At 42.1% G+C, this 27,251-nt stretch overlaps 1 protein-coding gene across 1 annotated transcript; it reads right to left on the reverse strand.

The window, feature by feature from the left end:
- Nucleotides 1–814: 814 nt before the first annotated feature.
- LOC139368340 (glucocorticoid modulatory element-binding protein 2-like) lies at nt 815–20,355 on the reverse strand. The gene is made up of 9 exons (XM_071107102.1): nt 20,020–20,355; nt 19,370–19,443; nt 12,509–12,633; nt 12,124–12,227; nt 11,519–11,676; nt 11,363–11,437; nt 10,618–10,755; nt 4,198–4,320; nt 815–4,016 (listed from the first exon to the last, which is right to left on the reverse strand). The coding sequence occupies exons 1-9, from the start codon at nt 20,241–20,243 to the stop codon at nt 3,391–3,393; spliced, it is 1,647 nt and encodes a 548-aa protein (XP_070963203.1). The 5' UTR covers nt 20,244–20,355; the 3' UTR covers nt 815–3,390.
- Nucleotides 20,356–27,251: the final 6,896 nt, after the last annotated feature.

A 27,251-nucleotide genomic window follows, 5' to 3' on the forward strand; every position in this document is an offset into this window, starting at 1 on the left:
ATGGCTAATGTATTCAACCTTTTCTGGCCTATGGTGTTGAGTGTGAAGGTTTATCCTATTAAGCTTGTAAAAAAGAGACACTTAAACCCAGATTTGGACCACACACCCTCTCCACCGAATAGCAGGCAGGGGAGGCAAAAGTGATTTCTTTGCTAGTTACTCACGGATTCCTTCCAAACCACTCATTGTTGAATTTGAGATTTCCAACTTGTGTAATGTTTATGTCCACTGGCCAATGAGCACTGATACATTGTCTATAATTGTCTCTTCATATGACAAGGATTGCACAGGATTTGCCAGTAGACATGATGATGATACCATAGACTTACATTAGAAATGCCCATCCAAGAAGGCTCAAGGTCATTGGCCACAGATACGTGATTTTGTAAATGTATCTACCATAGCTTTGATTTGACTGACCATGTCAATATCATAAACGCGTGTCTAGCTTGCTAAGATTTTGAAAGTATGATGTTGACATGCTCAGTCCTTAAAGCTATGGTATATATAACATGATTTTATGTAACTTTATCTGTGGCCCATGGCCTTGAGCCTTCTTGGATGGGCACTTCTAATGTAAATCTATGGCAGAACCCAAGGGGGCTTGAACTTTCTAGCTCTCCCTGTAGATTTTGCAGTGATGTGTTCTCATTGGTGACAGAACACTGAGCCGATCATGGCACAACTAGAAAACATTACCAACCCCTACCCCTATTTTCTGCTGTCTGATCCTCCACCACAGACAGCATGGAGCTAAGTTGAAACACCTGCATTTTAGAGATGCCTTACTCAAGAAAGCAAAAAAGAGACCATGTTTGTATGCAGCTTTAACTGTTTATTTTTTACATTGTTTGCAAACTGATGTGTGACAAGTATTAATGCCAAAATAACATGCAAAAACAGGCAACACATTTTTTTTTGCTAAGCCCTGAATGACGGGTCGCCACTGGCTACCATAGAAAAAATCCCCCCCAAAATGTAATCCAATGGACATCTTGCCATTCACCTTGTAGTGCCAAAGGTAACCAAACGCATAAATACACACATCTTTGGGCACCGCCAACAACCTGTGACCCTAAACGTCTTTAGGTATCAAAGTTCTCATTTGATACATTTTATTTTTTTTAGACTTGTGGTTGAAAAAACTGCAATATTTCAACAAACGAGAAGAACACCAACATCAGCAAAAACATGGCCTACAGGCCTGCAGCATAGCGAACAGAGGATGATGAGGACCTTTGGTGTTTTCATTTATAATCGATGTTCAACAATACATTTCTTAAAATCAATCACCCAACTAAATGGAATGCTGATGAGTGAAATTGGCACTAGCACCATCTTGTGGACGAGTAGCCCTACATTGCCAAGAGGACAGCGTGGAGCATTGGAGTACCAATGCAGATAGGCTCGTGGTGCATTTCAGCATCATGGAGAGCGCCTTTCCTTGCATTCACAATCATGAGTCAGCTGGAATGATTCATATTGAATTAACTGTTGTAGTCTTTGAAGTTCACCGATTGATTCTTGAAATTGGCATTACAATCAAAATGTTTTGAACTTTGAACATAAAGTTCCCATCACGAAAGGGAAAATCAAACTCAACAATGAACGGTTATTCACGGTTGATGCCATCTGATTTAATTTGCTCTATGCACCCAAAACCAAGTGCAACGCACCTGTCGGCAGTCACTGGCCAAAGATGAGTATCTGGATAACAAGAAAACAAATGTAAAATATACTGTATCCGTAAAATTCATATAGATTCAGAACTTTTGTGAAACAGCAAAGTTGAAAAATATGGCAAGTAGAAATCACAACTGGATGGTCTTCAGAGATAGATGGGAGGGGTTGAGGGGAGCTGAAGGATGGGACTAAAACTAAACAAAAGATAACTATTGTAAATCCTAAAATGGGTGGGGTCGAGCACTGAATGCTGATTGGTTGACAGCCGTGGTATATCAGACCGTATACCACGGGTATGACAAAACATTTAATTTTACAGCTCAAATTACATGAAGGTACCTCGGGGGTTTGTGATATATGGCCAGTATACGGCCTGTATCCAGGCACTCCGTGTTTTGTTGTGCATAAGAGCAGCCCTTAGACATGGTATATTGGCCATATACCACTCCTCCTCAGGCCTTATTGCTTAAATATACTGCGTCCGTAAAATGTATATAGCATGTCAGCTTGGACATGTAGAAGCTGGAAGTTGAAGCCTAGGTGTTGTTGTCCATTAGTTTACTCCAATTAGTGGAGGTAGGGTTAGGGGAAAATAATAAAGGAATATCTGGAGAAGCAAAATAAACCCTTCAGCACTCCCTACCGGCATGTTCTGAAATCAAGGTGCGGGGCTAGTGGCATATTAGAAACAGGTCTGAAAACATGCATAGTAAACATTGGCTATTGTAACAGACCGATGCAGTACAATAACAGCTTTCAGAGCGTGTAACGAGCATGAGTAAGTTTAAATAGAAAAACATTGTGTAAAAACAGGGCCATATACAAACTTAAGCTTACCTACAGTATTTCATTGCAGCGCGACCAGACGGAGAGTTTAACAGTCATGTAGCCTAGCTTGTATGCTTGCCCATCAAGCGAGGGTCATGATCATGTAGACTCACTGTTCAAGGTTGCATTTGATTTGCCCTTTCATGATCCATGTCATTTAAGTTAATAAGACTGAAATTCACAACTCAACGCCTTTTCTGGTCAGAAGAAATGTTACACAAAGCTATTAAAAGTTGATTTCATGGTGAATTGAACAACTGGTTTAGAAATAAAAACAAATGCCAAATACTTCAAGTTTTCCAGTAATGGCTAGATTTAAGAATGTATACAATTAATTTACAGAGTACACTAACAAGTTCAACAAAACCACCAGTTTGTTCACTTTCCATTTGTTAAAAAATATTAACTATATAATAAAATGCATTGTAATATTGAACAAAAAGTTATAAAATGTTGAAATGGAAAAACATTCTGATGTTGAAAGATGAGCATTGTAGAATTTACATTTTTAGCACAATGTAAAGAGAATGTGAACATGGCACCTACACCCCAGTGAAAATGGACACCTGAGAATAACTAAGATCATGGCTTTTGAGCAGACTCTGCATCTACTTGCATGGTTATAAAAATATACACTTATGAATTCCAAACTCAATTCTGCACAGACATTTTCACCTCTACACACACACACACACACACACGCTGGTGCTTTGAGTAAAATGAGCAGTGCATGTAGTTATACATTTTAAGTAATCTTTACTGATATGGGTCCTTCATAGTTCGACACCACTAGACCTAGGCACTGGTTCCAGTCCTTGCACTCCAAACCAGTGAGGAGTCCTCAACGTGTTTTTAACACTATAGGAGGAGTACATCTCTCTAACTCTCCACCGTCTCCTTCGCCTCCTGCTCCTCAGTCTCTGGTGCCACACCCTCCTGCACATGAACTTCCACCCGTCTCCCCAATGCTGTGACCACTGCCTCCGTGCTCTGCAGTGCGTTGTTACCCATAGGTACTGCCATCATGGTAGTGGTGCCCTGGGCCGTGCCCCCAGCCAGGCCCTGTAGCTGGGTGCTCAACGCGGCAGGCAGCGTGATCAGCTGATAGCCTGAGCTGACCATCTTGACGAAGGCTGAAGTGGCGGGTGCACCCTCCTGAACAGCGGCGGCCGTGGAGAGTACAGTCAGATTGGAGGCATCTGGCCCCAGCTCGCCCGTGGGGGAGGTCAGCACTGTGTAGGTCTGCTGGCCGGCACCGGCTCCCCCCACCGAGAGCACTTTGCACCCAGCAGGCAGGCCTGCCAGCTGGGTGAGGGGCAGGGTGATCTGGGTGGGGGCACTGGACATAACGGCAGGGCCTGAGACAGCACGGGTGAGGCGTGGGCGTTTGGGTGTGGACGGCACGGCCACGGGAGTTAGGGTCATGAGGACGTTGTTGAGGTGTTGGGATTTGCTCTTTAACTCCTTGGCACGTTTCCTGTGCTCGTCACACTGCTGCTCCAGAGCTACGGAAAAAGACGGGCCAAACTTAATACATAACGCAAAACAGTAACATTTCACATTATTTGCAAAAGGAGCTGCTTCTAAGCCAGCTACAACGAAAATAGTGACATCTAGGAAATCCTCATAACACAAAGGGCTCAAAGGCAAAATAATGAAGAATGTTATTGTGAGAATTTAACTCACCGACAAGACTGCGTGAATACTGCTCCCTATGTCGGTCCATCTGGCTCTTGTGACTGGCTAGCACCTTCTTAACCAAGTCGAGCATGCCGAAGTTCTGCACTATATTGTTCAGCAGCACAGCATCTGAGAAGACATAGTCCAACACAGAGAGTAGGAGCATGAAAAGACAGGATTGAAGTGAGAATGGCATTAGGACAGCAGAAAAACAGATCCCACATGACTATATTCAACAAATGGGGGAGACATTTCTGAACAAAGTCCTTGTTTAAGTTTCAATTTTTGTTTTAGCACATAACATACAAGCAGAACCATCTTTGTTTATTTTGTCTTATTATAAGACCCTCCCAGGGGTTAAAACAAAAATCCCATGACTGAAACTTAAGGTCAATTGCAGATCAATTATCTGTGGGGCCAAGTTAACCCATCCTTTCATGTAAAAAAAAAAGTAATGACCATCAAATCATGCTTTAAGTGACTTGTTAGGGCTCGGGTCCTTTTTTCACTATTTCCGCCTGACTGAAGTGCCCAAAGTAAATTGCCTGTTACTCATTGTCGTTGGCGGTGCCCAAAGATGTGCGGCTGGCTTCCGGGTTAAGTGAGCACTGTGTCAAGAAGCAGTACGGCTTGACAGGGCCGTGTTTCGGATGACACATGGCTCTGGAGAAAAAAGGGGTAAAAGTACCAAAAACTAAAAAGAAAATACATATGTAGAAACAAGGATGATCAATGGAAACAGGATGCCCCTGAGCTCAATTTCAAGTCTCATAGCAAAGGGTCTGAATACTTATGTAAATAAAGTCATGTTTAAAAAAAAAAATTATACATTTGCAAACATAAAAAAAAAAGGTTTTCATTTTATCATCATGGGGTATTGTATAGAAAAATCATCCATTTTAGAATAAGGCTGTAGCTTAAAATGTGGAAAAAGTAAAGGGGTCTGAATACTTTCCGAATGCACTGTATACACAAAAGTATGTGGATACCCCTTCAAATGTGGCCAGTGGAATGTTGTCCCATTCCTCTTCAAATGGCTGTGTGAAGTTGCTGGATATTGGCGGGAACTGGAACACGCTGTCGTACATGTCGATGCAGAGCATCCCAAACATACTCAATGAGTGACATGTCTGGTGAGTATGCAGGTCATGGAACAACATACATTTTCTGCTTCACAGAATTGTGTACGGATCCTTGCGACATGTGGCCATGCATTATCATGCTGAAACATGAGGTGATGGCGGTGGATGAATGGCATGACAATGAGCCTCAGGATCTCGTCACGTTGTCAGAAAACGTCTCGCCCACACGGCACCATCGACACTGTCTGCCATCTGCCTGCTACAGTTGAAACCAGGATTCATCTGGCGTGCCAGTGGCCATAGAAGGTGAGCATTTGCCTATTGAAGTCAGTTACGACACCAAACTGCAGTCAGTTCAAGACCCTGACATTTTGTGCAGAAATTCTTTGGTTATGTAAACCCGTGTTCTGCGGTTTTGAGGCTAGTTGGACTTACTGCTAAAGTCTCTAATAAAATGTTGGAGGTGGCTTATGGTTGAGAAATTAACATTCCATTATCTGGCAACATCTCTGGTGGACATTCCTGTAGTCAGCGTGCAATTGGCATACTCCCTCAACTTGAGACATCTGACATTGTGTTGACAAAACTGCACATTTGAGAGTGGCCTTTTTTTTTGTCTCTAGCACAAGGTGCACCTGTGTAATGGTCATGCTGTTTAACCTTTCTGGGAAGGGAGTTCCGCTAGCGGAACACCTGGCCTACAAGACAGTGAAATTGCAGGGCGCCAAATTCAAAACAGAAATGTCATAATTAAAATTCCTCAAACATACAAGTATTATACACCATTTTAAAGATAAACTTCTTGTTAATCCAACCACAGTGTCCGATTTCAAAAAGGCTTTACGGCGAAAGCACACCATGCGATTATGTTAGGACAGCGCCTAGCCACAAAAACCAGCCAAGGGGAGGTGTCACAAAAGTCAGAAATAGCGTTAAAATTAATCACTTACCTTTGATCTTCATCTGGTGGCACTCACAGGACTTGATGTTACACAATAAACGTTTGTTTTGTTCGATAAAGTTAATCTTTATGTCCAAAAACCTCATTTTTGTTTGCGCATTTAGTTCAGTAATCCATATGCACAAAGCGCGGGCACAACATCCAGACAAAAAGTCAAAAAAGTTCCATTAAAGTTAGTAGAAACATGTCAAACGATGTCTGTAATCAATCCTTAGGATCTTTTTTATCATAAATATTCAATATTATTTCAACCGGACAACAGTGTTGACAATAGAAAAGAAAGAACCAACAACGCGCGACAAACAACTCATGGCTTTCAGCTGAGCCACTTACGCTGAGTGGTCTCATTCTCTCCCCTTTCACAATAGAAGCCTGAAATAACTTCTAAAGACTGTTGACATGTACTGGAAGCCTTAGGAAGTGCAATCTGACCCCACAGACACTGGATATTGGATAGGCATCCACTTAAACTACAAACCTCAGAATTCCCACTTCCTGGTGGATATTTCTCAGGTTTTCACCTGCCATATGAGTTCTGTTATACACAGACATTATTTTAACAGTTTTAGAAATGTTTAGTGTATTTTTATCCAAATCTACTAATTATATGCATATCCTAGCTTCTGGGCCTGAGTAACAGCCAGTTTACCCTGGGCACGCTTTTCATCCAAACTTCCCAATGCTGCCCCTTATCCCAAACAGGTTTTAAACAGCTTCTTGATATGCCACACCTGTCAGGTGGATCAATTATCTGACAAAGGAGAAATGCTCACTAACAGGTTGTTTCCAAGATGGCGTAGCAGTCGGACGTGTGTTTTTGTCTTGTCCCGTCCTGCACATATCATTTTCTTCATATATATATATATATATATATATATATATATATATATATATATATACACATATATATATATATATATATATATATATATATATTTTAATCTCACTTTCCATCTACGGACTGAATACGCTCCTGCAACCCGCCTCACCCAATGTGGTACGGATCTGCTACTTTTATACTTTAGAACCGGAACCCCCTTCAGAAGCTAGCCAGCTAATGAGCTAGTAGTCATTTAGCCACTGCTAGCGGTCCTCACCATTAACTTGGACATCAGCCAGCCTCAACCCAGTCAATTCCTGCCAGTCTGCACAGCGCGATATCAGCCCAGAGCATATCGGACTGCTTTTTCTCTACAACATCTCCGGATTCCTACCACAAGCTCTGAACCTTTACACCTGATCATCACAGCTAGCTAGCTGCTATCCAAGTGGCTACTCCTGGTTAACGTCTCTGTCCCGAAGCAAGCACCAGTTAGCCTGGAGCTAGCCTGAAGCTAGGCCCATCTCCCGGCTAACCAAAGAGGTCCACCAGCCAATTATTGGGCTACAATACTTACTTTGCCAATTGGCCTGGACCCTGGATCACGACTGGTCTGCCGACGTAACCATCCAAGGTGGTCTCAACAGGCTCTTCCATTGCGATGTCGCCGGATGCCCATCTGCTAGCCCCGGCCCGCTAGCTGTCTGAATCGCCATGTCTCCAGCTCGCCTAGCGTAGCAGTGACTACGAAATTGGCTCCCTGAATCATTTAGTGCTACTCATTGGACCCTATGATCACTCGGCTACACATGCCTCTCCCTAATGTCAAAATGCCTTGTCTATTGCTGTTTTGGTAAGTGATTTCACTGTAGCACCCCAAGCCCTGACACATATGCCTTAGATGTGCCTTTTGTTCCACCCCCCCACACCTCACCTGGCTTAACTGGTGCCTCCAGAGATGCAATCTCTCATCGTCACTCAATGCCTAGGTTTACCTCCACTGTACTCGCATCCTACCATACCCGTGTCTGTACATTACGCCTTGAATCTATTCTACCGTGCACAGAAACCTGCTCCTTTTACTCTGTTCCGAACGCACTAGACGACCAATTCTTATAGCCTTCAGCCGTACCCTTATCCTACTCTTCTTCTGGTGATGTAGAGGTCACCCCAGGCCTTGCAGTGCCCAGCACCACTCCCATTCCCCAGGCGCTCTCATTGGTTAACATGCATGAAACCGGTTACCGAAGTCAACATTAGAAGCCTCCTCACGAAGTTTGTTTTATTCACTGCTTTAGCACACTCTGCCAACCCCGATATCCTAGCAGTGTATGAATCGTGGCTTAGGAAGGCCACCAAAAATCCTTAAATTTCCACCCCTAACTATAACATCTTCCGACAAGACAGAACTGCTAAAGGGGGCAGAGTTGCAATCTACTGCAGAGATAGAACTCTGCAGGCTGTCACACTATCCAGGTGTTTGCACCCCCCCAAAAAAATCCACCTTTCCAGAAACAAGTCTCTCACCGTTGGCGCTTGTTATAGACCCCCTTCAGCCCCCAGCTATGCCCTGGACATAATTATGTGAATTGATTGAAGATAGATGGGGGGCAGAGTTCGTGCTGTTAGGTGACCTAAACTGGGATATAATTAACACCTCGGCCATCCTACAATCTAAGCTAGATGCCCTCAATCTCACACAAATTATTAAGGAACCTGCCAGGTACAACCCTAAATCCGTAACCGTGGGCACCCTCTTAGATATAATCTTGACCAACTTGCCATCTAATACACCTCTGCTGTCTTCAACAAGGATCTCAGCGATCACTGCCTCATTGCGTGCGTGATGGGTCTGTGGTCAACCACCCCTCATCACTGTCAAACGCTCCCTAAAACACTTCAGCGAGCAGGCCTTTCTAATCGACCTGGCCCGGGTATCCTGGAAGGATATTGACCTCATCCCGTCAGTAGAGGATGCCTGGTTATTCTTTAAAAGTGCTTTCCTCGCCATCTAAATAAGCATGCCCCTTTCAAAAAAATGTAGAACTAAGAACAGATACAGCCCTTGGTTCACCCCAGACTTGACTGCCCTTGACCAGCACAAAAACATTTGTGGCGTTCTGCATTAGCATCGAATAGCCCCCGCGATATGCAACGTATCAGGGAAGTCAGGAACCAATATACTCTGTCAGTTAGGAAAGCTAAGGCTAGCTTTTTCAAACAGAAATTTGCATTTGGTAGCACTAATTCCAAACCGTTTTGGGACACTAAAGGAGAATAAGAGCATTACCTCCCAGCTGTCCTCTACACTGAGGCTAGGAAACACTGTCACCACCACTCCTTGAAAGCGGCAGCTCTAGCCTTTAGCTCGATGCGGATGTTGCCTGTAATCCATGACTTCTGGTTGGGATATGTACGTACAGTCATTGTGGGGACGACGTCGTCGATGCACTTATTGATGAAGCCGATGACTGAGGTGGTGTATTCCTCAATGCCATTGGATGAATCCCGGAACATATTCCAGTCTGTGCTAGCAAAGCAGTCCTGTAGTGTAGCATCTGCGTCATCTGACCATATTGAGCGAGTCACTGGTACTTCCTGCTTTAGTTTTTTCTTGTAAGCAGGAATCAGGAGGATATAATTATGGTCAGATTTGACAAATGGAGGGCGGGGGAGAGCTTTGTATGCATCTCTGTGTGTGGAATAAAGGTGGTCTACGATTTATTTTCCCCTGGTTGCAAAAAAAGAAAAGGTAAAACTGATTTAAGTTTGCCTGCATTAAAGTCCCCGGCCACTAGGAGTGCCGCTTCTGGGTGAGCATTTTCTTCTTTGCTCATGGCCTTATAGAGTTGGTAGAGAGCGGTCTTAGTGCCAGCTTCGCTTTGTGGTGGTAAATAGACGGCAACAAATAATACAGATGAGTACTCTTGGTAGATAGTATGGTCTACAGCTTATCATAAGGTACTATACCTCAGGTGAGCAATACCACAAGACTTCTTTAATATTAGACATTTCGCACCAGCTGTTTTTGACAAAACGACACATACCCCCACCCCTCGTCTTACCAGAGGTAGCGTCTCTGTTCTGCCGGTGCATGGAAAATCCCGCTAGGCTCTACATTGTCCGAATCTTCATTCAGCCACGTCTCGGTGAAACATAAGATGTTACAGTTTTTAATGTCCCGTTGGTAGGATAATCTTAAATCGTAGGTCATCAATTTTATTTTCCAATGACTGCACGATAGTCTTTTCTTCACGTAAAAGGCATGGATCTGGGCCTATTCCAGTGAAAGCAGGATGTCGGACTCGTTAAAGGAAAAAGTTTCTACCAGTCCGCAGTGAGTAATCGCTTTTCTGATGTCCAGAAATTATTTTCGGTCATAAGAGACAGTAGCAGCAACATTATGTCCACAATAAGTAAAAAAATAAGTTATACAAAACTCAAAAAAAAAAAAAAAAAATAGCACAATTGGTTGGGAGAATGTAAAACGTCAGCCATGTTCTTCGGCGCCATCTTATATTATACATACACACACAGATAATTGAATTGAGAGCTCCACTGACCATTGACCTGCAGGGGAGGCTCGGTGATGCGCTCCTGCATTCCCTTTAGCACCTCCTGAATCTCCTTCTGGAAGTCCTCCACCACTTCCTCCAGCAACCCAGCCTCCTTCAGACCCCTCCAGAAGGTCACAGAATCCTCTGAAACAAAGCAAGGGCAGGAATTTGACGAACTGACTTGTTGGAAAGGTGGCATCCTATGACGGTGCCACGTTGAATGTCACTGAGCTCTTCAAGTTAGGCCATTCTACTGCCAATGTTTGTCTATGGAGATTGCATGGCGGTGTGCTCAATTCTATACACCTGTCAGCAACAACTGTGGCTGAATAGCCAAATCCACTAATCCGAAGGGGTATCCACATACTTCTGTGTATGAATGTATGTATGTATGTATGTATGTATGTATGTATGTATGTATGTATGTATGTGTGTGTGTGTGTGTGTGCGTGCATGACCCATATATAGGTTGACAAGTTGAATTAGGTGGGCTAGCTGTGGAATAGTTCAAATACATGGAACGTCTGCAGGTGCCCAAAGAGATTTGAAAACCTCTACAGTAAAAAGAGATTGATTAAAGAAATAAGTGTACATCATGATCACAATTATAACTGTCAACAGATCTAAGTGCACTGTCATGTGATTGGAAAAGCAGTGGGGCCATTACGCTATTGAGTGTCTGATTATTGAACGTTGAATGTCTAAAGTAATCTAGCCTAATTTCTAAGCAAAGTGGTCAGTTAAAACTCACCTCCTATGGCCGTGACCCATTCCGTGGTGTCGTCTGATGATACCTCTGTTGGAAACATGGCCGGTGATCCGTTCACTAGAATGACATCATGGTAAGCTTTGAACACCTCAAATGTTACACAATCCTTTCCAAAGACTAGGATGTGAGAGTGTTTACCGTCAGATAAGGAAGGAGTGACAGGAACATATTCGGTGGCCTGCTGGCTGCTGAGTGACACTCTGGTCCCCACCAGGTCAATCTTAGTACTGCGGCAGGTGTTGGAGCACACCTTGGAGTGCTGGTAAAAATCCAACTCCCCCGAGTCCATGATTTTCCTATGGGGAATTATATCATACACCATTAATCAGCTGCCAGACAGCATCAGAGAAAGTCTTATCTCCCAACAAAGTGCAGTGTCACGTTCATTAGGGCATGCAATGGAAAACTATTTAAAACATTTTACAACAAAGCAAAAATAAGCATTTCTTATTCAGTCCAGGTAGACCCTTCCCTGTTTCAGCCCATTTGAAAGCCCATTTGAAACGACCCAGGCCTTACTAAACTTGTGCCATGGAAGCACCCTTCATTTATTTTATGTTACAGTGCCATCGTGTGGCACATTTCAGAACTGCAAAATGATTGATAATCCATTTTGCAGACTGACAGTGTGAACTTAGTGTTAATTTAGAGAACTCTACTCAATTCTTGCATGGAGAACCATACGGTTCACATTGTAAATTCTTTGTGAAAATCCAAGTTTGCATCCCTTCGAAGCAACTGACCTGATCATAGTGCCGTTCACGCGAATGGCTCTCTTCCAGTCCTTCAATGTAGATTTCCCAGCCAGATAGACAAATTCCTTGGGACTGATGAGATGCTCATTGAACTGGAACAGAGATTGACCCCGATGATGTCGGTCTTATTCATGAGTGCACATCGTAGCAAAATGGTGTGTAAAAGAAAACAAGCGCTTCTTATTGGACAAGTTCAGCCTGTTTTTTTTTCTTTGTTTAGGGCCAAATGAACATGACCTGGTACCTCCATGGTCCCTCTCTTTGTGCGCATATCATGGGGATAATAAACCTCAAAATGATGATTCGATAGGACTATGAAAGACTGAGTTGAACTTGGCTAAAATGGCTAAAAAGTGGGTTAAATCAGACATACTTGGACACATTTGATGTTGATGCCAGGGCAAACAAACTTCTTCCAGACCAGGGTGCCCTTCACATCCCCACAAGTGATTGGGTAGACCAAATCAGCTTCCACATCCATCTCCTCTGACAGCTTCACTGCTCAGACAGAGAGGCAGATTACATGCCAGCATTTAATTAATTTGATCATTTAAGACATGCACACAGCCACTTTACAAAAACAAAGTGATGGTTTAGGGAAGTAGAATGGCGCCGGAGGGGATGGCTGACGTTTTACAACTGTGCTATTTTGTTAGTTTTTTTGCAACTTATTTTGTACATAATGTTGCTGCTACCATCTCTTATGACCGAAAATAACTTCTGAATATCAGAACAGGGACTTTTTCCATTAACGAGTCCGACATGAAGGATATACTGCTTTCTCGGGAACAGGCCCAAATCCACATAATTTGCATGAAAAAAAAAGACGGGAGAAAAAGAGGGCGGAGGTCAGGCTGCCTTCTGAGAAATCGTAGGCGAACGAGTAAACCATCACTGCCTTCCGTTCTATTGGCCAACATGCAATCATTGGAAAATAAAATCAATGACCTAAAATCAAGATTATCCTAAAAACGGTACATAATATCTTGTTTTTCACATAGTCATGGCTGAACGATGACACAGATAATATAGAGCTGTCAGAATTTTCCATGCACCAGCAAGACAGAGAAGCTACGTTTGGTAAGACGAGGGGTGGGGGTGTGTGTCTTTTTGTCAATCACAGCTGGTGTGCGATGTCTAATATTAAAGAAGTCTCTAGGTATTGCTCACCTGAGGTAGAGTAACTTATGATAGGCTGTAGACCACACTATCTATATTATTTGTGGCTGTCTATTTACCACAGAAAAAGACGATGCTGTCACTAAGACAGCACTCAACCAACTGTATAAGGCTATAAGCAAACAAGAAAATGCACATCCAAAAACAGCGTTCCTAGTGGCCGGGGAGTTTAATGCAGGCAAACAAATCCATTTTACCTACATTTCTACCAGCATGTCACATTTCTAACCAGAGGATCACCTTTACTCCACACACAGAGATGCAAACAAAGCTCTCCCCCGCCCTCCATTGGGCAAATCTGACCATAATTCTATCCTCCTGATTCTTGCCTACAAGCAAAAACTAAAACAGGAAGTACCAGTGACTCGCTCAATACGAAAGTGGTCAGATGACATGGGTGCTTCGCTACAGGACTGTTTTGCTAGCACAGCCTGGAATATGTTCCGGGATTCATCTAATGGCATTGAGGAGTATACCACCGGCTTCATCAATAGGTGCATCAACGACTTCTTCCCCACAGTGACCGTACGTACATATCCCAACCAGAAGCAGTGGATTACAGGCAACATCCGCATCGAGGTAAAGGCTAGAGCTGCCGCTTTCAAGGAGACTAATCCGGACGCTTATAAGAAATCCTGCTATGCCCTCAGATGAACCATCAAACAAGCAAAGCGGCAATACAGTATTAAGATTGAAACCTACTACACCAGCTCTGACGCTCGTCGGATGCGGCATGGCTCGAAAACTGTTACGGACTACAAAGGGAAACCCAGACGCTTCCCTGACCGATTCTGTAATACCTACATGTTTCAAGGAGACCACCATAGTTCATTTGCCCAAGAAAGCAAAAGCAACCTGCCTAAATGTTTACCGCCCCGTAGCACTCACGGTAGCCATGAAGTGCTTTGAAAGGCTGGTCATGCCTCACATCAACAGCATCCTCCTAGACCCACTCCAATTCGCATACCGCCCCAACAGATGTCACAATCTCAATCACACTCCACACTGCCCTTTCTCACCTGGACAAAAGGAACACCTATGTGAGAATGCTGGGGCGGCAGGTAGTCTAGTGGTTAGAGCGTTGGACTAGTAACCAAAAGGTTGCAAAATCGAATCCCCGAGCTGACAAGGTAAAAATCTTTCATTGAGACAGCCTATAGGGGGGAGGTCAGAGACCTGGCAGTGTAGTGCCAGGACAACAACCTCTCCCTTAATGTGAGTAAGACAAAGGAGCTTATCGTGGACAACAGGAAAAGGCGGGCCAAACAGGCCCCCATTAACATCGACGGGGCTGTAGTGGAGCGGGTCGAGAGTCTCAAGTAGAGGTCGACCGATGGCATGGCCGATTTAATTAGGGCCGATTTCAAGTTTTCAGAACAATCGGTAATCAGCATTTTTGGACGCCAATTACATTGCATTCCATGAGGAACCTACGTGGCAGGCTGACCACCTGTTACGTGAGTGTAGCAAGGAGCCAAGGTAAGCTGCTAGCTAGCATTAAACTTATAAAAAAACAATCAATCTTCACATAATCACTAGTTAACTACACATAGTTGATGATCTTACTAGGTTAACTAGCTTGTCCTGCATTGCATATAATCAATGCGGTGCCTGTTAATTTATCGAATCACAGCCTACTTCGTCAAACATGCTTTTTTCATGAATGCGCCTTTGTTAAATCACCCAATCGTTGCACGAATATACCTAACCATAAACATCAATGCCTTTCTTAAAATCAATACACAGAACTATATATTTTTTGAAACCTTCATATTTAGTTCAAAGAAATTAATGTTAGCAGGCAATATTAATTAGGGAAATTGTGTCACTTCTCTTGCGCAGAGTCAGGGTATATGCAACAGTTTGGGCAGCCTGGCTCGTTGCGAACTAATTTGCCAGAATTTTATATAATTATGACAAAACATTGAAGGTTGTGCAATGTAACAGCAATATTTAGACTTAGGGTTGCCACCTGTTCGATAAAATAAGGAACGGTTCCATATGTCACCAAGAATAAATGTTTTGTTTTCAATATGATAGTTTCCAGATTTGATCATATTAATGACCAAAGACTCGTATTTCTGTGTTTATTATATTCTAATTAAGTTTATGATTTGATATTTGATAGAGCAGTCTGACTGAGCAGCTCGTAAGCATTTATTCAAACTTTACTGCGTTTGCCAGCAGCTCTTAGCAATGCTTGATCACAGTGCTGTTTATGACTTCAAGCCTATCAACTCCTGAGATTAGGCTGGCAATACTAAAGTGCCTATTAGAACATCCAATAGTCAAAAAGGTATATGAAATACAAAATGGTATAGAGAGAAATAGTTGACACGTCATAATTCCTATAATAACTGCAACCTAATATTTCTTAACTGGGAATATTGAAGAACTGGGAATATTGAACCACCAGCTTTCATATGTTCTGAACAAGGAACTTAAACTTTAGCTTTTTTACATGGCACATATTGCACTTTTACTTTCCTCTCCAACACTGTTTTTGAATTATTTCAACCAAATTTAACATGTTTCATTATTTATTTGAGACTAAATAGATTTTATGTATTATATTAAGTTAAAAGAAGTGTTCATTGTTCATTCAGTATTGCTGTAATATACAGTGCCTTGCGAAAGTATTCGGCCCCCTTGAACTTTGCGACCTTTTGCCACATTTCAGGCTTCAAACATAAAGATATAAAACTGTATTTTTTTTGTGAAGAATCAACAACAAGTGGTACACAATCATGAAGTGGAACGACATTTATTGGATATTTCAAACTTTTTTAACAAATCAAAAACTGAAAAATTGGCCGTGCAAAATTATTCAGCCCCTTTACTTTCAGTGCAGCAACTCTCTCCAGAAGTTCAGTGAGGATCTCTGAATGATCCAATGTTGACCTAAATGACTAATGATGATAAATACAATCCACCTGTGTGTAATCAAGTCTCCGTATAAATGCACCTGCACTGTGATAGTCTCAGAGGTCCGTTAAAAGCGCAGAGAGCATCATGAAGAACAAGGAACACACCAGGCAGGTCCGAGATACTGTTGTGAAGAAGTTTAAAGCCGGATTTGGATACAAAAAGATTTCCCAAGCTTTAAACATCCCAAGGAGCACTGTGCAAGCGATAATATTGAAATGGAAGGAGTATCAGACCACTGCAAATCTACCAAGACCTGGCCGTCCCTCTAAACTTTCAGCTCATACAAGGAGAAGACTGATCAGAGATGCAGCCAAGAGGCCCATGATCACTCTGGATGAACTGCAGAGATCTACAGCTGAGGTGGGAGACTCTGTCCATAGGACAACAATCAGTCGTATCTTGCACAAATCTGGCCTTTATGGAAGAGTGGTAAGAAGAAAGCCATTTCTTAAAGATATCCATAAAAAGTGTTGTTTAAAGTTTGCCACAAGCCACCTGGGAGACACACCAAACATGTGGAAGAAGGTGCTCTGGTCAGATGAAACCAAAATTGAACTTTTTGGCAACAATGCAAAACGTTATGTTTGGCGTAAAAGCAACACAGCTGAACACACCCTCCCCACTGTCAAACATGGTGGTGGCAGCATCACGGTTTGGGCCTGCTTTTCTTCAGCAGGGACAGGGAAGATGGTTAAAATTGATGGGAAGATGGATGGAGCCAAATACAGGACCATTCTGGAAGAAAACCTGATGGAGTCTGCAAAAGACCTGAGACTGGGACAAAGATTTGTCTTCCAACAAGACAATGATCCAAAACATAAAGCAAAATCTACAATGGAATGGTTCAAAAATAAACATATCCAGGTGTTAGAATGGCCAAGTCAAAGTCCAGACCTGAATCCAATCGAGAATCTGTGGAAAGAACTGAAAACTGCTGTTCACAAATGCTCTCCATCCAACCTCACTGAGCTCGAGCTGTTTTGCAAGGAGGAATGGGAAAAAAATTCAGTCTCTCGATGTGCAAAACTGATAGAGACATACCCCAAGCGACTTACAGCTGTAATCGCAGCAAAAGGTGGCGCTACAAAGTATTAACTTAAGGGGGCTGAATAATTTTGCACGCACAATTTTTCCGTTTTTGATTTGTTAAAAAAGTTTGAAATATCCAATAAATGTTGTTCCACTTCATGATTGTGTCCCACTTGTTGCTGATTCTTCACAAAAAAATACAGTTTTATATCTTTATGTTTGAAGCCTGAAATGTGGCAAAAGGTCGCAAAGTTCAAGGGGGCCGAATACTTTCGCAAGGCACTGTATATGTGTATATGTGTATATGTGTGTGTGTATATGTGTATATGTGTGTGTGTATATATATATATATATATATATATATATATATATATATACACACAAATCTGCTGATTAAAACAGTTTTTTTTTGGTCCTCCAATAATCGGTATCGGCGTTGAAAAATCATAAAATCGGTCGATCTCTAGATTCAAGTTCCTTGGTGTCCACATCACCAACAAACTAACATGGTCCAAACACACCAAGACAGTCGTGAAGAGGGCACGACAACACCTTTTCCCCCTTGGGAGACATCCAGGACCTATATACTAGGCGGTATCAGAGGAAAGCCCCAAAAAATTGTCATTGACTCCAGTCACCCAAGTCAGACTGTTTTCTCTGCTACTGCATGGCAAGTGGTACTGGAGCACCAAGTCTAGGACCAAAATGCTCCCTAACAGCACAGCAAGTGGTACTGGAGCACCAAGTCTAGGACCAAAAGGCTCCCTAACAGCACAGCAAGTGGTACTGGAGCACCAAGTCTAGGACCAAAAGGCTCCCTAACAGCACAGCAAGTGGTACTGGAGCACCAAGTCTAGGACCAAAAGGCTCCCTATAACAGCTTCTACCCCCAAGCCAAAAAACTGCTGATCAATTAAATAAAATGGCCACCGAACTATTTACATTGATCACCCCACCCCCCATTTGTTTTTACACCGCTGCTACTCGCTGTTTATTATCTATGCATAGTCACTTCACCCCTATCTACATGTACAAATTACCTTGACTAAGCTGTACCCCTGCACATTTACTTGGTACCAGTACCCCCTGTATATATCCTTGTTGTTATTTTATTTATTTACTTTTATTCCTTTACTTTTGTTTATTTGGTAAATATTTTCTTAACTCTTTCTTGAACTGCACTGTTGGTTAAGGGCTTGAAAGTAAGAATGTAACAGTAAGGTCGACACGTTGTATTCGGCGCATGTGACAAATAAAGTTTGATTTGAATTTGATTGTTAGTTTGATAGGCCTGCCTCGAGGGACAATGAATAAGTTAGAGAAATTTGTACAGCAGAACTAGCTGTGTCCTTTGGTACAGGGGATATTATTTATTATAAATGCAATATGAATACCGCTAGATAAGTTTCCAAACAGTCGGTCACAAACATCACAGAGTTATGTTTAGATTCATCATCAAGCTCATGGCAGTGACAATGTCCTGATCAGCATATAACTTCACACTTTACCTTAGGCTCCTTCAGTCCATTATTAGGCTAACATTATTCCTTATAGTCCAAGGACCTTACATGTTCTGTTTAGAAACTAATTGGCTCTGGCAAAACTCCATCTAAACATGAATTGATTCTCATATTGCGGTACGGTTCTAGAACAAAGCCACATATGCTTTCATATCACATCAAAATGATTTAAAATGCTAAATACACACTTACTGTACACTGTTTTAATACAGTTGCAGCCGAGTGGTTGAGTGACAGCACATTTGTGGTGTCAGTCTTCGGTTTACACACAGGTGTTTGGCGACACAGATAGCTAATTAGCACAGGACTGTCTTTCATTTGTTTTCCGTAAACAAGCACTGCAACATGGAACTGTGGCAGTGTGGGGACCCTATAAAAAAGGTGTAGTAATAAAACCTTTTATTGATTGTTGCTGATATGGAGGATATGTTCCTTCGGTTTCCAAAACCGTACCGCAAGTGATGAGTGTTAATGTTTAGAGCAAGTGTCTAAACAAGGATCTAAACAAACCTCCCCGGCCAGAAGATACTATCGTCAATAGGCGCTAAAGGTAGTTTGCGTGAATGGGTTAACTTTACCTAGGACTGCCTCCTTTGTCACAGTGATGGTGGCGTCGGTTTCTGACTCCACGCTTCCATCTGTAAGTTCCTCCCTGAATAGATAGAGAAACTCCAATAAGTCAATAAGCCATAGACAAAGCTCAGTGAGTGTTAAATCAAAGACAATATGCAGCACCCCAGATGAGAGGGGACAGATACTATCAAGCGTACCACTACCAAAGACTAGACTATGTCCATCTTTGGTTGTGGTACGCTTGATTACAAACCTACTACCACCACTAGGGTTGACCTTTTGAATATATGTAACCTGATGAGGAACAACTCATCAAATAGTCTTATGTAACATAAGGCCAGTGGCGGCTGCTAAGAGGACGGCTCATAACGGCTGGAACAGAGCGAACGGAGTATCAAACACATGAAAAAAAATATGTATTTGATACAATTCCACTCATTCCGTTCCAGACATTACCATGAGCCCGTCCTCCCCAATTAAGGTGCCACCAACATCCTGTGGCATAGGGCTAAGGGGTATCACTGACTCAAAGTGACTGAGGTTTGTGTGTATGGTAAACACACAATTAACTCACTGTTTTAGGCTTTAATTACTTCCTTGATTGGTCTGGACTGTCATGGGACTTTCATCTCAATGTGTGTGTACCACCACTCACCCTGCCTGGGTCAGCTCTGTAGCCACCAGCACAGTCTTCACCACCTCTGCAGCCGAGCCCTCCCCTGCTCCATCCGGCGTTGTCACGACTACCACCTCCTCCACATTAACATTGACCTCAGATGATGCCATGGGGAGGGGGAGGGGGGGGGGGGGGTGAGGTCTCACTGAGCGAAACAGACACAGTTCTGTGCTAATGATGAAATTTGACATTCCAGAGCACATCTCCCTTCAATGTCTTTTAGGCTGGTTTAGCTTGTATGATATATGGGGTGGGCTATTATTAGTAATGGAAAGAAGTGTACTAGGTCTCTTCACTATGGATACCACCAACTGGCCTTTCAGGGGTGATTGATCATACTTCTGCCTAGGCCGCCATTTGGCAATGTAAGCTAGTTAGTAGGGATGTAACGATTCACCAATACACGTCAGTCCCTGGTTCAAATGTTTAAGATATGAGTGCATCAGTCTGCAGTCCCCGAACAGATCTAAAAATGTAGCATGCGTCAGGCAGAAATCACCAGTTCACAAAATAATTCTCATTAGGCACTTTAACCATCCAAAAATACCTAGTCTTTTGTGACAACTGATGCATTTTCTCCTTCAGCGTCGAACTGAGCATGTAACTGTGCTGACAGTCATTGATCAATAAGTCATTTTGCATTCCAAACAATCCCAAGCAATATCAGTTGCCTAGTTAAACTGTGTACTGTACGCTCCGCTGACCAACAAGAGGTAGGCTGTGCGTCCCCTTGAGCATTCAAAATGTTTGTAAAATGCTTGCGCAATATTAGGCTTTATTAGTTGAGTGACAACCAATGCAATTTGTTAGGCTATTATCAAATGCACTGTTAGTGTTTTAGCAGAATAAAGAATATCCTAAGCAACCTTCTTGATCGGGGCTTAGTTTAGTTTTGCTTTAAACCATAAAGATGGGCAACTTTGATGGGGGTGAGGGCACGAAAAAATCTGAACTCAATATGAGGGGCTGCAGTTGCTCACAAGTCTGATATCTGAGTGAGACCGACTAACAAAATTGGTGGCCCCCCGGCCTGTTTTCGGCCATGATAACAAGCTTATATAGCTGGCCACTAAACTAACTTAGCAATAAATAATCAAATGTTGCTGACATGGGCTAATTGAGAGAAAGAGAGAAACTGCTAATGCACAATGTCATGACGTTGGCCTGGGGGTAGGTTTATGACAGTCATAAATATATCTCTCCCCCTTTTTCCTCTCTCTACCCTACTGATGTGACATTTGAAAATCCCTTGGTTAACATAGAGATTCTGGGAACATCAGAAGGTGGGGGAAAATGAACCATATTTTGGTAATCCGACCAGTTGAACATACGAGTTGGTACTTAATGAATAGGATGTCAGTTCGGTTGTCATCTGAGACATTCTCATCAATGATAGGATAACAAACTCTACAGTGGAAAGTGTACACATTATGGTTATCAGAGTCACATGGAATTGTTGTGTAATTTAAATGTTTGAATATAAAATTGGTGAAAAGATTAAATGTAATTTTAGCTTCCAAATGAGAGATTTGGGTTTTCATAAGGTTAGGGCTCTGCTCAATCAGTGACCCGCCCCTGTGAAGAGACATGGGCTATAAAACTATGAAACACACCCTTCTCTCCCTCCACTATATAAAAGCCTTGACGAAAATGTAACCTCCTGTTCCGGGTACATTAGGATGACGATCCGATGTCAGAAGGGTTCAGATAATAACTACAGAATGAAGCCAACCTCAGCGTGAGCTTTGGTTGCGAATGGTATGAACTTTGAACTCTTATTCGCTACAGAAGTGATACCTCCTAGTCGTTGAGTTAGCAGCGGCCGCTGTAAACGTGGGCTAGGAGAGGACAGACAGAGTATCCTGCCTACCACACAACGACAACACTACAACGTTTCCCGTTCACCACCAGAAACACTCTTCAAAGGATGAAAGAACTCTTGGGCAACTGGGCCTTCCATCTACCACCAACCTATTGAAGCGCAGCTCAGAGTAAATATTCATTGCATTTTCCTTTTCCAAATGGGCAGTAATTTAGAATGCATAAGATACTGTATTTACTATAGAGACGTCGCTTCTCCCTTTGTTCTTCAGTCTTTCCGCTCTTTCACTTAAACCCAACCCCCCTTTTCTTTGTGTAACCAGCTGTCATATCTGTTCCGTCCACTAGGGACATTTTCCTTTATGACGTCATTTGTAATCAAGGTATGATTCATTCTGTGTGATTAATTAGGTATTTAGTAAATAAATAATTAAACCCAATTGTATTGCTCAATTTAACTTGTTAGCCAGGTTTCGTGAAGATAACCAAGAATTTACAACTTTCAGATGAGACTGAAATAAGGTGACGATTAATATTGACTGCTATTGATGTAAAATATTACTAGGTCTTTAAGAGTTTATTCGGAAGATAACAGCTCTATAAATATTATTTCGTGGTGCCCTGACTTTCTAGGAAATTACATTTACATGATTAGCTCAATCAGATAATATTAATTACAGAGAAAGGATTTCATATAATAGCATGTCATATCACTTAATCCGGCATAGCCAGATTGTCGTGTCGACAACAACCCAATTTAGAATTTGCGTATTTTACTTTTCTAACTCGCAACAGTAAGTTAAGACTCCGACTGTTCCTAAATAAATAAATATTTGTGGAAATTTAACCGAGGGCTTTCAAAAAAAGGGGACCATTTGCCCGTCCCTGCTTTAAACAATCAGTGTATATGTTATTTTTTCTATATACAGGGTAAAGTTGATCATTTCATAACGAGGACAGCAATCACTTCTGCTAGCACGGTAAAAGCAAGAGAAAAGTTAACTCCGTAAAAACTTCCAAACGGTCTAAACCAGGGGTGTCAAACTCAGTTTGACCAGGGCCTAGTGTCTGCTGGTTTTATTTTCTTCCTTTCAACTAGACAACCAGTGGGGGGAAGTTTCTTACTTAACAGTGGCCTTAATTCATCAATCAAGTACAAGCAAGGGAAAACCCGCCTGCACTCGACCCTCCGTGGAACGAGATTGACACATGGTCTAAACCATTTGATTTTGAGACTGGATGAAATCGAAAGTTGTGCTACACACACAAAATATAAAAGTGCAACAATTTCAAAGATTTTACTGAGTTACAGTTCATATAAGGAAATCAGTTAACTGAAATAAATTAATTAGGCCCTAATCTACGGTTTTCACGTGACTGGGAATACAGATACTTTAAAATTATTATTAAAAAAAATATATAAATAAACGGGCCTCAGGAACTCGTCACGGTATCTTTCTGTGCATTCAAAATTGCCATCAATAAAATACAATTGTGTTGATTGTCCGTAGCTTATGACTTCCTATACCATAACCAAACCGCCAATGGAGCACTGTTTACAACGTTGACATCAGCAAACCGCTCGCCCACACGACGCCATACACCTGATCTGCGGTTGGGAGGCCAGTTGGACATACTGCCAAATTCTCTAAAATGACATTGGAGGCAGCTTATGGTAGAGAAATGAACAGTCAATTCTGGCAACAGCTCTGGACCTTCCTGCAGTAAGCATGCCAATTGCACACTTGCACAAAACTTGAGACATCTGCAGCACTGTGTAACAAAATTGCACATTTTAGAGCTCTCAGGTGAAGAAATGCTCACTAACAGGATTTACATTTCTGCACAAAATTAGAGAAATAAGCTTTTTCTGCATATGGAACATTTTTGGGATCTGTTATTTCAGCTCATTAAATATGGGACCAAAACTTTAAAATTATAAACGCAAAATGTTTGTTCCGTGTATATTCATTGGCTACGTCAAAGCTCATTTTTGAAGATAAATATTGACACATTGCTAGCTCAAAAACACTGAATCTGCAAAAAAGTGGCTCAGCTCAGGTGTCTACATCAGAGGTTCCCAAAAACGTTTGGCCCACAATAGGCCTGGGCCGTATACCATAAACCAATACTGATGCACGGACCAGTTTAGGATTTTACTTGACCTTTTATAAAATGGTATTTGAATGTTTTATTTTTTAATGTGATGAATGTGTCCATTTTTATAGTTGACTTCGCTACTTGAGTCAACCCTCTCCGCTCTCGCTATATGCCGCTTTCCACACAGAACTATCCCCGCTCCGTCACTCAAGGAACGCATTTGTTGTTCCTCCTTGTGTTCAGTCTCTGCAGCACGTCTTTTCTTATGTTGGCCCTAAATCTCGCTAGCCGCTAATGCTAATCACTAGCTAGCTAATAAATTTACTAAATCAGAGCAAACGTAAATAGCTATACAGCCTAAGGCTATTTCAGTGATGGTATAGACCTACCACTGCATGTTTTATGTGCAACAGTATCTTCTAAATCAAAAGAATAGGCAAAGCAAGAATATGTTAGCTACATGAATTAGCTAAGAGAAACCATCCAATGTAGCCAAAGATTATAGGTCCTCTAGGAAACACTTGTCAACACTTTGTTTCCTACCCTGTCACAATAACTCCTCCCTGGCACTGTATTCAAAGTGACCACTATTATACTACAGAATTAGAATAATCATTCTATTTCCATGATTCCAACAGTCCACCCAAGTGAACACAATCACAACATTATGGTTAAAAATAAGGCCTAGATTATTTGATCATATTGTACAGCCCTGTGTGGCAGTGTGGAAATGACTTCAAAAAAAAGTATAGGGCCTCCCGGGTGGCACAGTGGTTAAGGGCGCTGTACTGCAGCGCCAGCTGTGCCATCAGAGACTCTGGGTTCGCGCCCAGGCTCTGTCATAATCGGCCGCGACCGGGAGGTCCGTGGGGCGACGCACAATTGGCCTAACGTCGTCCGGGTCAGGGAGGGCTTGGCCGGTAGGGATGTCCTTGTCTCATCGCGCACCAGCGACTCCTGTAGCGTGCCGGGCGCAGGGCAACCAAGGTTGCCAGGTGCACGGGATTTCCTCCGACACATTGGTGCGACTGGCTTCTGGGTTGGATGCGCGCTGTGTTAACTTCTTCGATATAGGGGGCGCTCTTTTAATTTTTGGATAAAAAAACGTTCCCGTTTTAAAACAAGATATTTTGTCACGAAAATATGCTCGACTATGCATATAATTGACAGCTTTGGAAAGAAAACACTCTGACGTTTCCAAAACTGCAAAGATATTGTCTGTGAGTGCCACAGAACTAATGCTACAGGCGAAACCAAGATGAAATTTCATACAGGAAGTGCCCCAGATTTTGAATGCGCTGTGTTCCAATGTCTCCTTATATGGCTGTGAATGCGCCAGGAATGAGCCTACACTTTCTGTCGTTTCCCCAAGGTGTCTGCAGCATTGTGACGTATTTGTAGGCATATCATTGGAAGATTGACCATAAGAGACTACATTTACCAGGTGCCCGCTTGGTGTCCTCCGTCGAAATTATTGCGTAATCTCCAGCTGCGTGCATTTTTCCATTTGGTTCAGAGGAGAAACCAAACTGCCACGAATGATTTATCATCGAATAGATATGTGAAAAACACCTTGAGGATTGATTCTAAACAACGTTTGCCATGTTTGTCGATATTATGGAGTTAATTTTGAAAAAAGTTCGGTGTTGTAATGACTGAATTTTCTTTTTTTTTTTTTTGCCAAACGTGATGAACAAAACGGAGCGATTTCTCCTACACAAATAATATTTTGGGAAAAACTGAACATTTGCTATCTAACTGAGTCTCCTCATTGAAAACATCCGAAGTTCTTCAAAGGTAAATTATTTTATTTGAATGCTTTTCTTGTTTTTGTGAAAATGTTGCCTGCTGAATGCTAGGTTTAATGCTATGCTAGCTATCAATACTCTTACACAAATGCTTGTGTAGCTATGGTTGAAAAGCATATTTTGAAAATCTGAGATGACAGTGTTGTTAACAAAAGGCTAAGCTTGTGAGCCAATATATTTATTTCATTTCATTTGCGATTATCATGAATAGTTAACGTTGCGTTATGCTAATGAGCTTGAGGCTATGATTACGCTCCCGGATACGGGATTGCTCGACGCTAGAGGTTAAGAAGCAATGCGGCTTGGTTGGTTTGTGTATCGGAGGACGCATGACTTTCAACCTTCGTCTCTCCTGAGCCCGTACGGGAGTTGTAGCGATGAGACAAGATAGTAGCTACTAAAAACAATTGGATGCCACGAAATTGGGGAGAAAAAGGGGTAAAATTCAACAATAAATAAATACAAAAATAAAGTATAGGAAACAAAGAAATTGATAAATGCTGAAAGTTATTTAAAGAATCAGAATGGAGAAAGACCCATTGAAATCACCTAGAATGTATGTCTTGCCACCCTAGAGTCACGCACTACTCAAAGCGTAGTTAAAACTTGTATTATTCAAAAACATAAAATACCGTTAAATGGTTTCATTTATTTTAAATACTGTGATAGCCCTAGCCCACGACCCAATTTTGATATCTGAACATTCTCACGTCCCCAACCATTATTTAAGATCCAATATTTACTTTATTTGGGGCCATGGCAGTCAATTGAAAAACATCCTAACAGTATGTCTCTTAACTCACCATCACATACTTTTAAATGTGTGGCTATGACAGTCAATTTGATAAACATCCTAATAGTATGTCTCTTATGACAGTTTAGTCTGACATAATGCATCATAACTCACCACCACTAATGAGACGGCTGTGCTTGATGCATGTCGCATCGGAGATTCTCAAAGTTAGGGGGCCTGGCTGACAGTGCGCAGCTGCCGTCACATTCAACCTGGATTGATATTTGTTTTTAAATGCAGACGAGAGCACCGAGTCCTTTCAAGACAACTGGGCACTCTGAAAATTACGAGGCCAAATCATGACATCTGATCTTCAGGTTGGAAAGTCAGAGCTCTAGAAAGAGGCCCGAGTTCCCGGGTTGGAATTCTGAGTTGGATGACAGTTCAAAACTTGTTTCCCCCCCAGTCGGAGCTCGATTTTCCCAGTTGAACGTGGCATTAATCATCAGAGGGAGACGGCGGGGTATTCCCTTTGTGGCAGGAACCCAAACTCCTCTGTAGTGACCCATGAATGCATTCGGTCACATGACAGCTCAATCAGCTGTTTGATTTGACTTACTGGCATGTCAACTGGGCCAGGATCACAGTCAAACAGAAATAATTACTTATTCTGAATCCACTAATTCAGTCACTCACCTGTAGAATGTTTTTGTATTTAACCTGCATGCTTGCGTTTAGTTTCCCCAAAT

Source organism: Oncorhynchus clarkii, chromosome 16 (assembly GCF_045791955.1).
Source record: "Oncorhynchus clarkii lewisi isolate Uvic-CL-2024 chromosome 16, UVic_Ocla_1.0, whole genome shotgun sequence".
NCBI classification, from domain to species: domain Eukaryota; kingdom Metazoa; phylum Chordata; class Actinopteri; order Salmoniformes; family Salmonidae; genus Oncorhynchus; species Oncorhynchus clarkii.

Excerpts from the sequence above, each read along its gene's own strand:
- LOC139368340 (XM_071107102.1), bottom strand. The coding sequence starts at position 20,243 with ATGTGCTCTGGAATGTCAAATTTCATCATTAGCACAGAACTGTGTCTG. Across the intron at positions 10,756-11,362 it reads ATGGGTCACGGCCATAGGAG|AGGATTCTGTGACCTTCTGG; the intron begins GTGAGTTTTAAC and ends GCTTTGTTTCAG. Across the intron at positions 4,017-4,197 it reads GTATTCACGCAGTCTTGTCG|CTCTGGAGCAGCAGTGTGAC; the intron begins GTGAGTTAAATT and ends CTTTTTCCGTAG.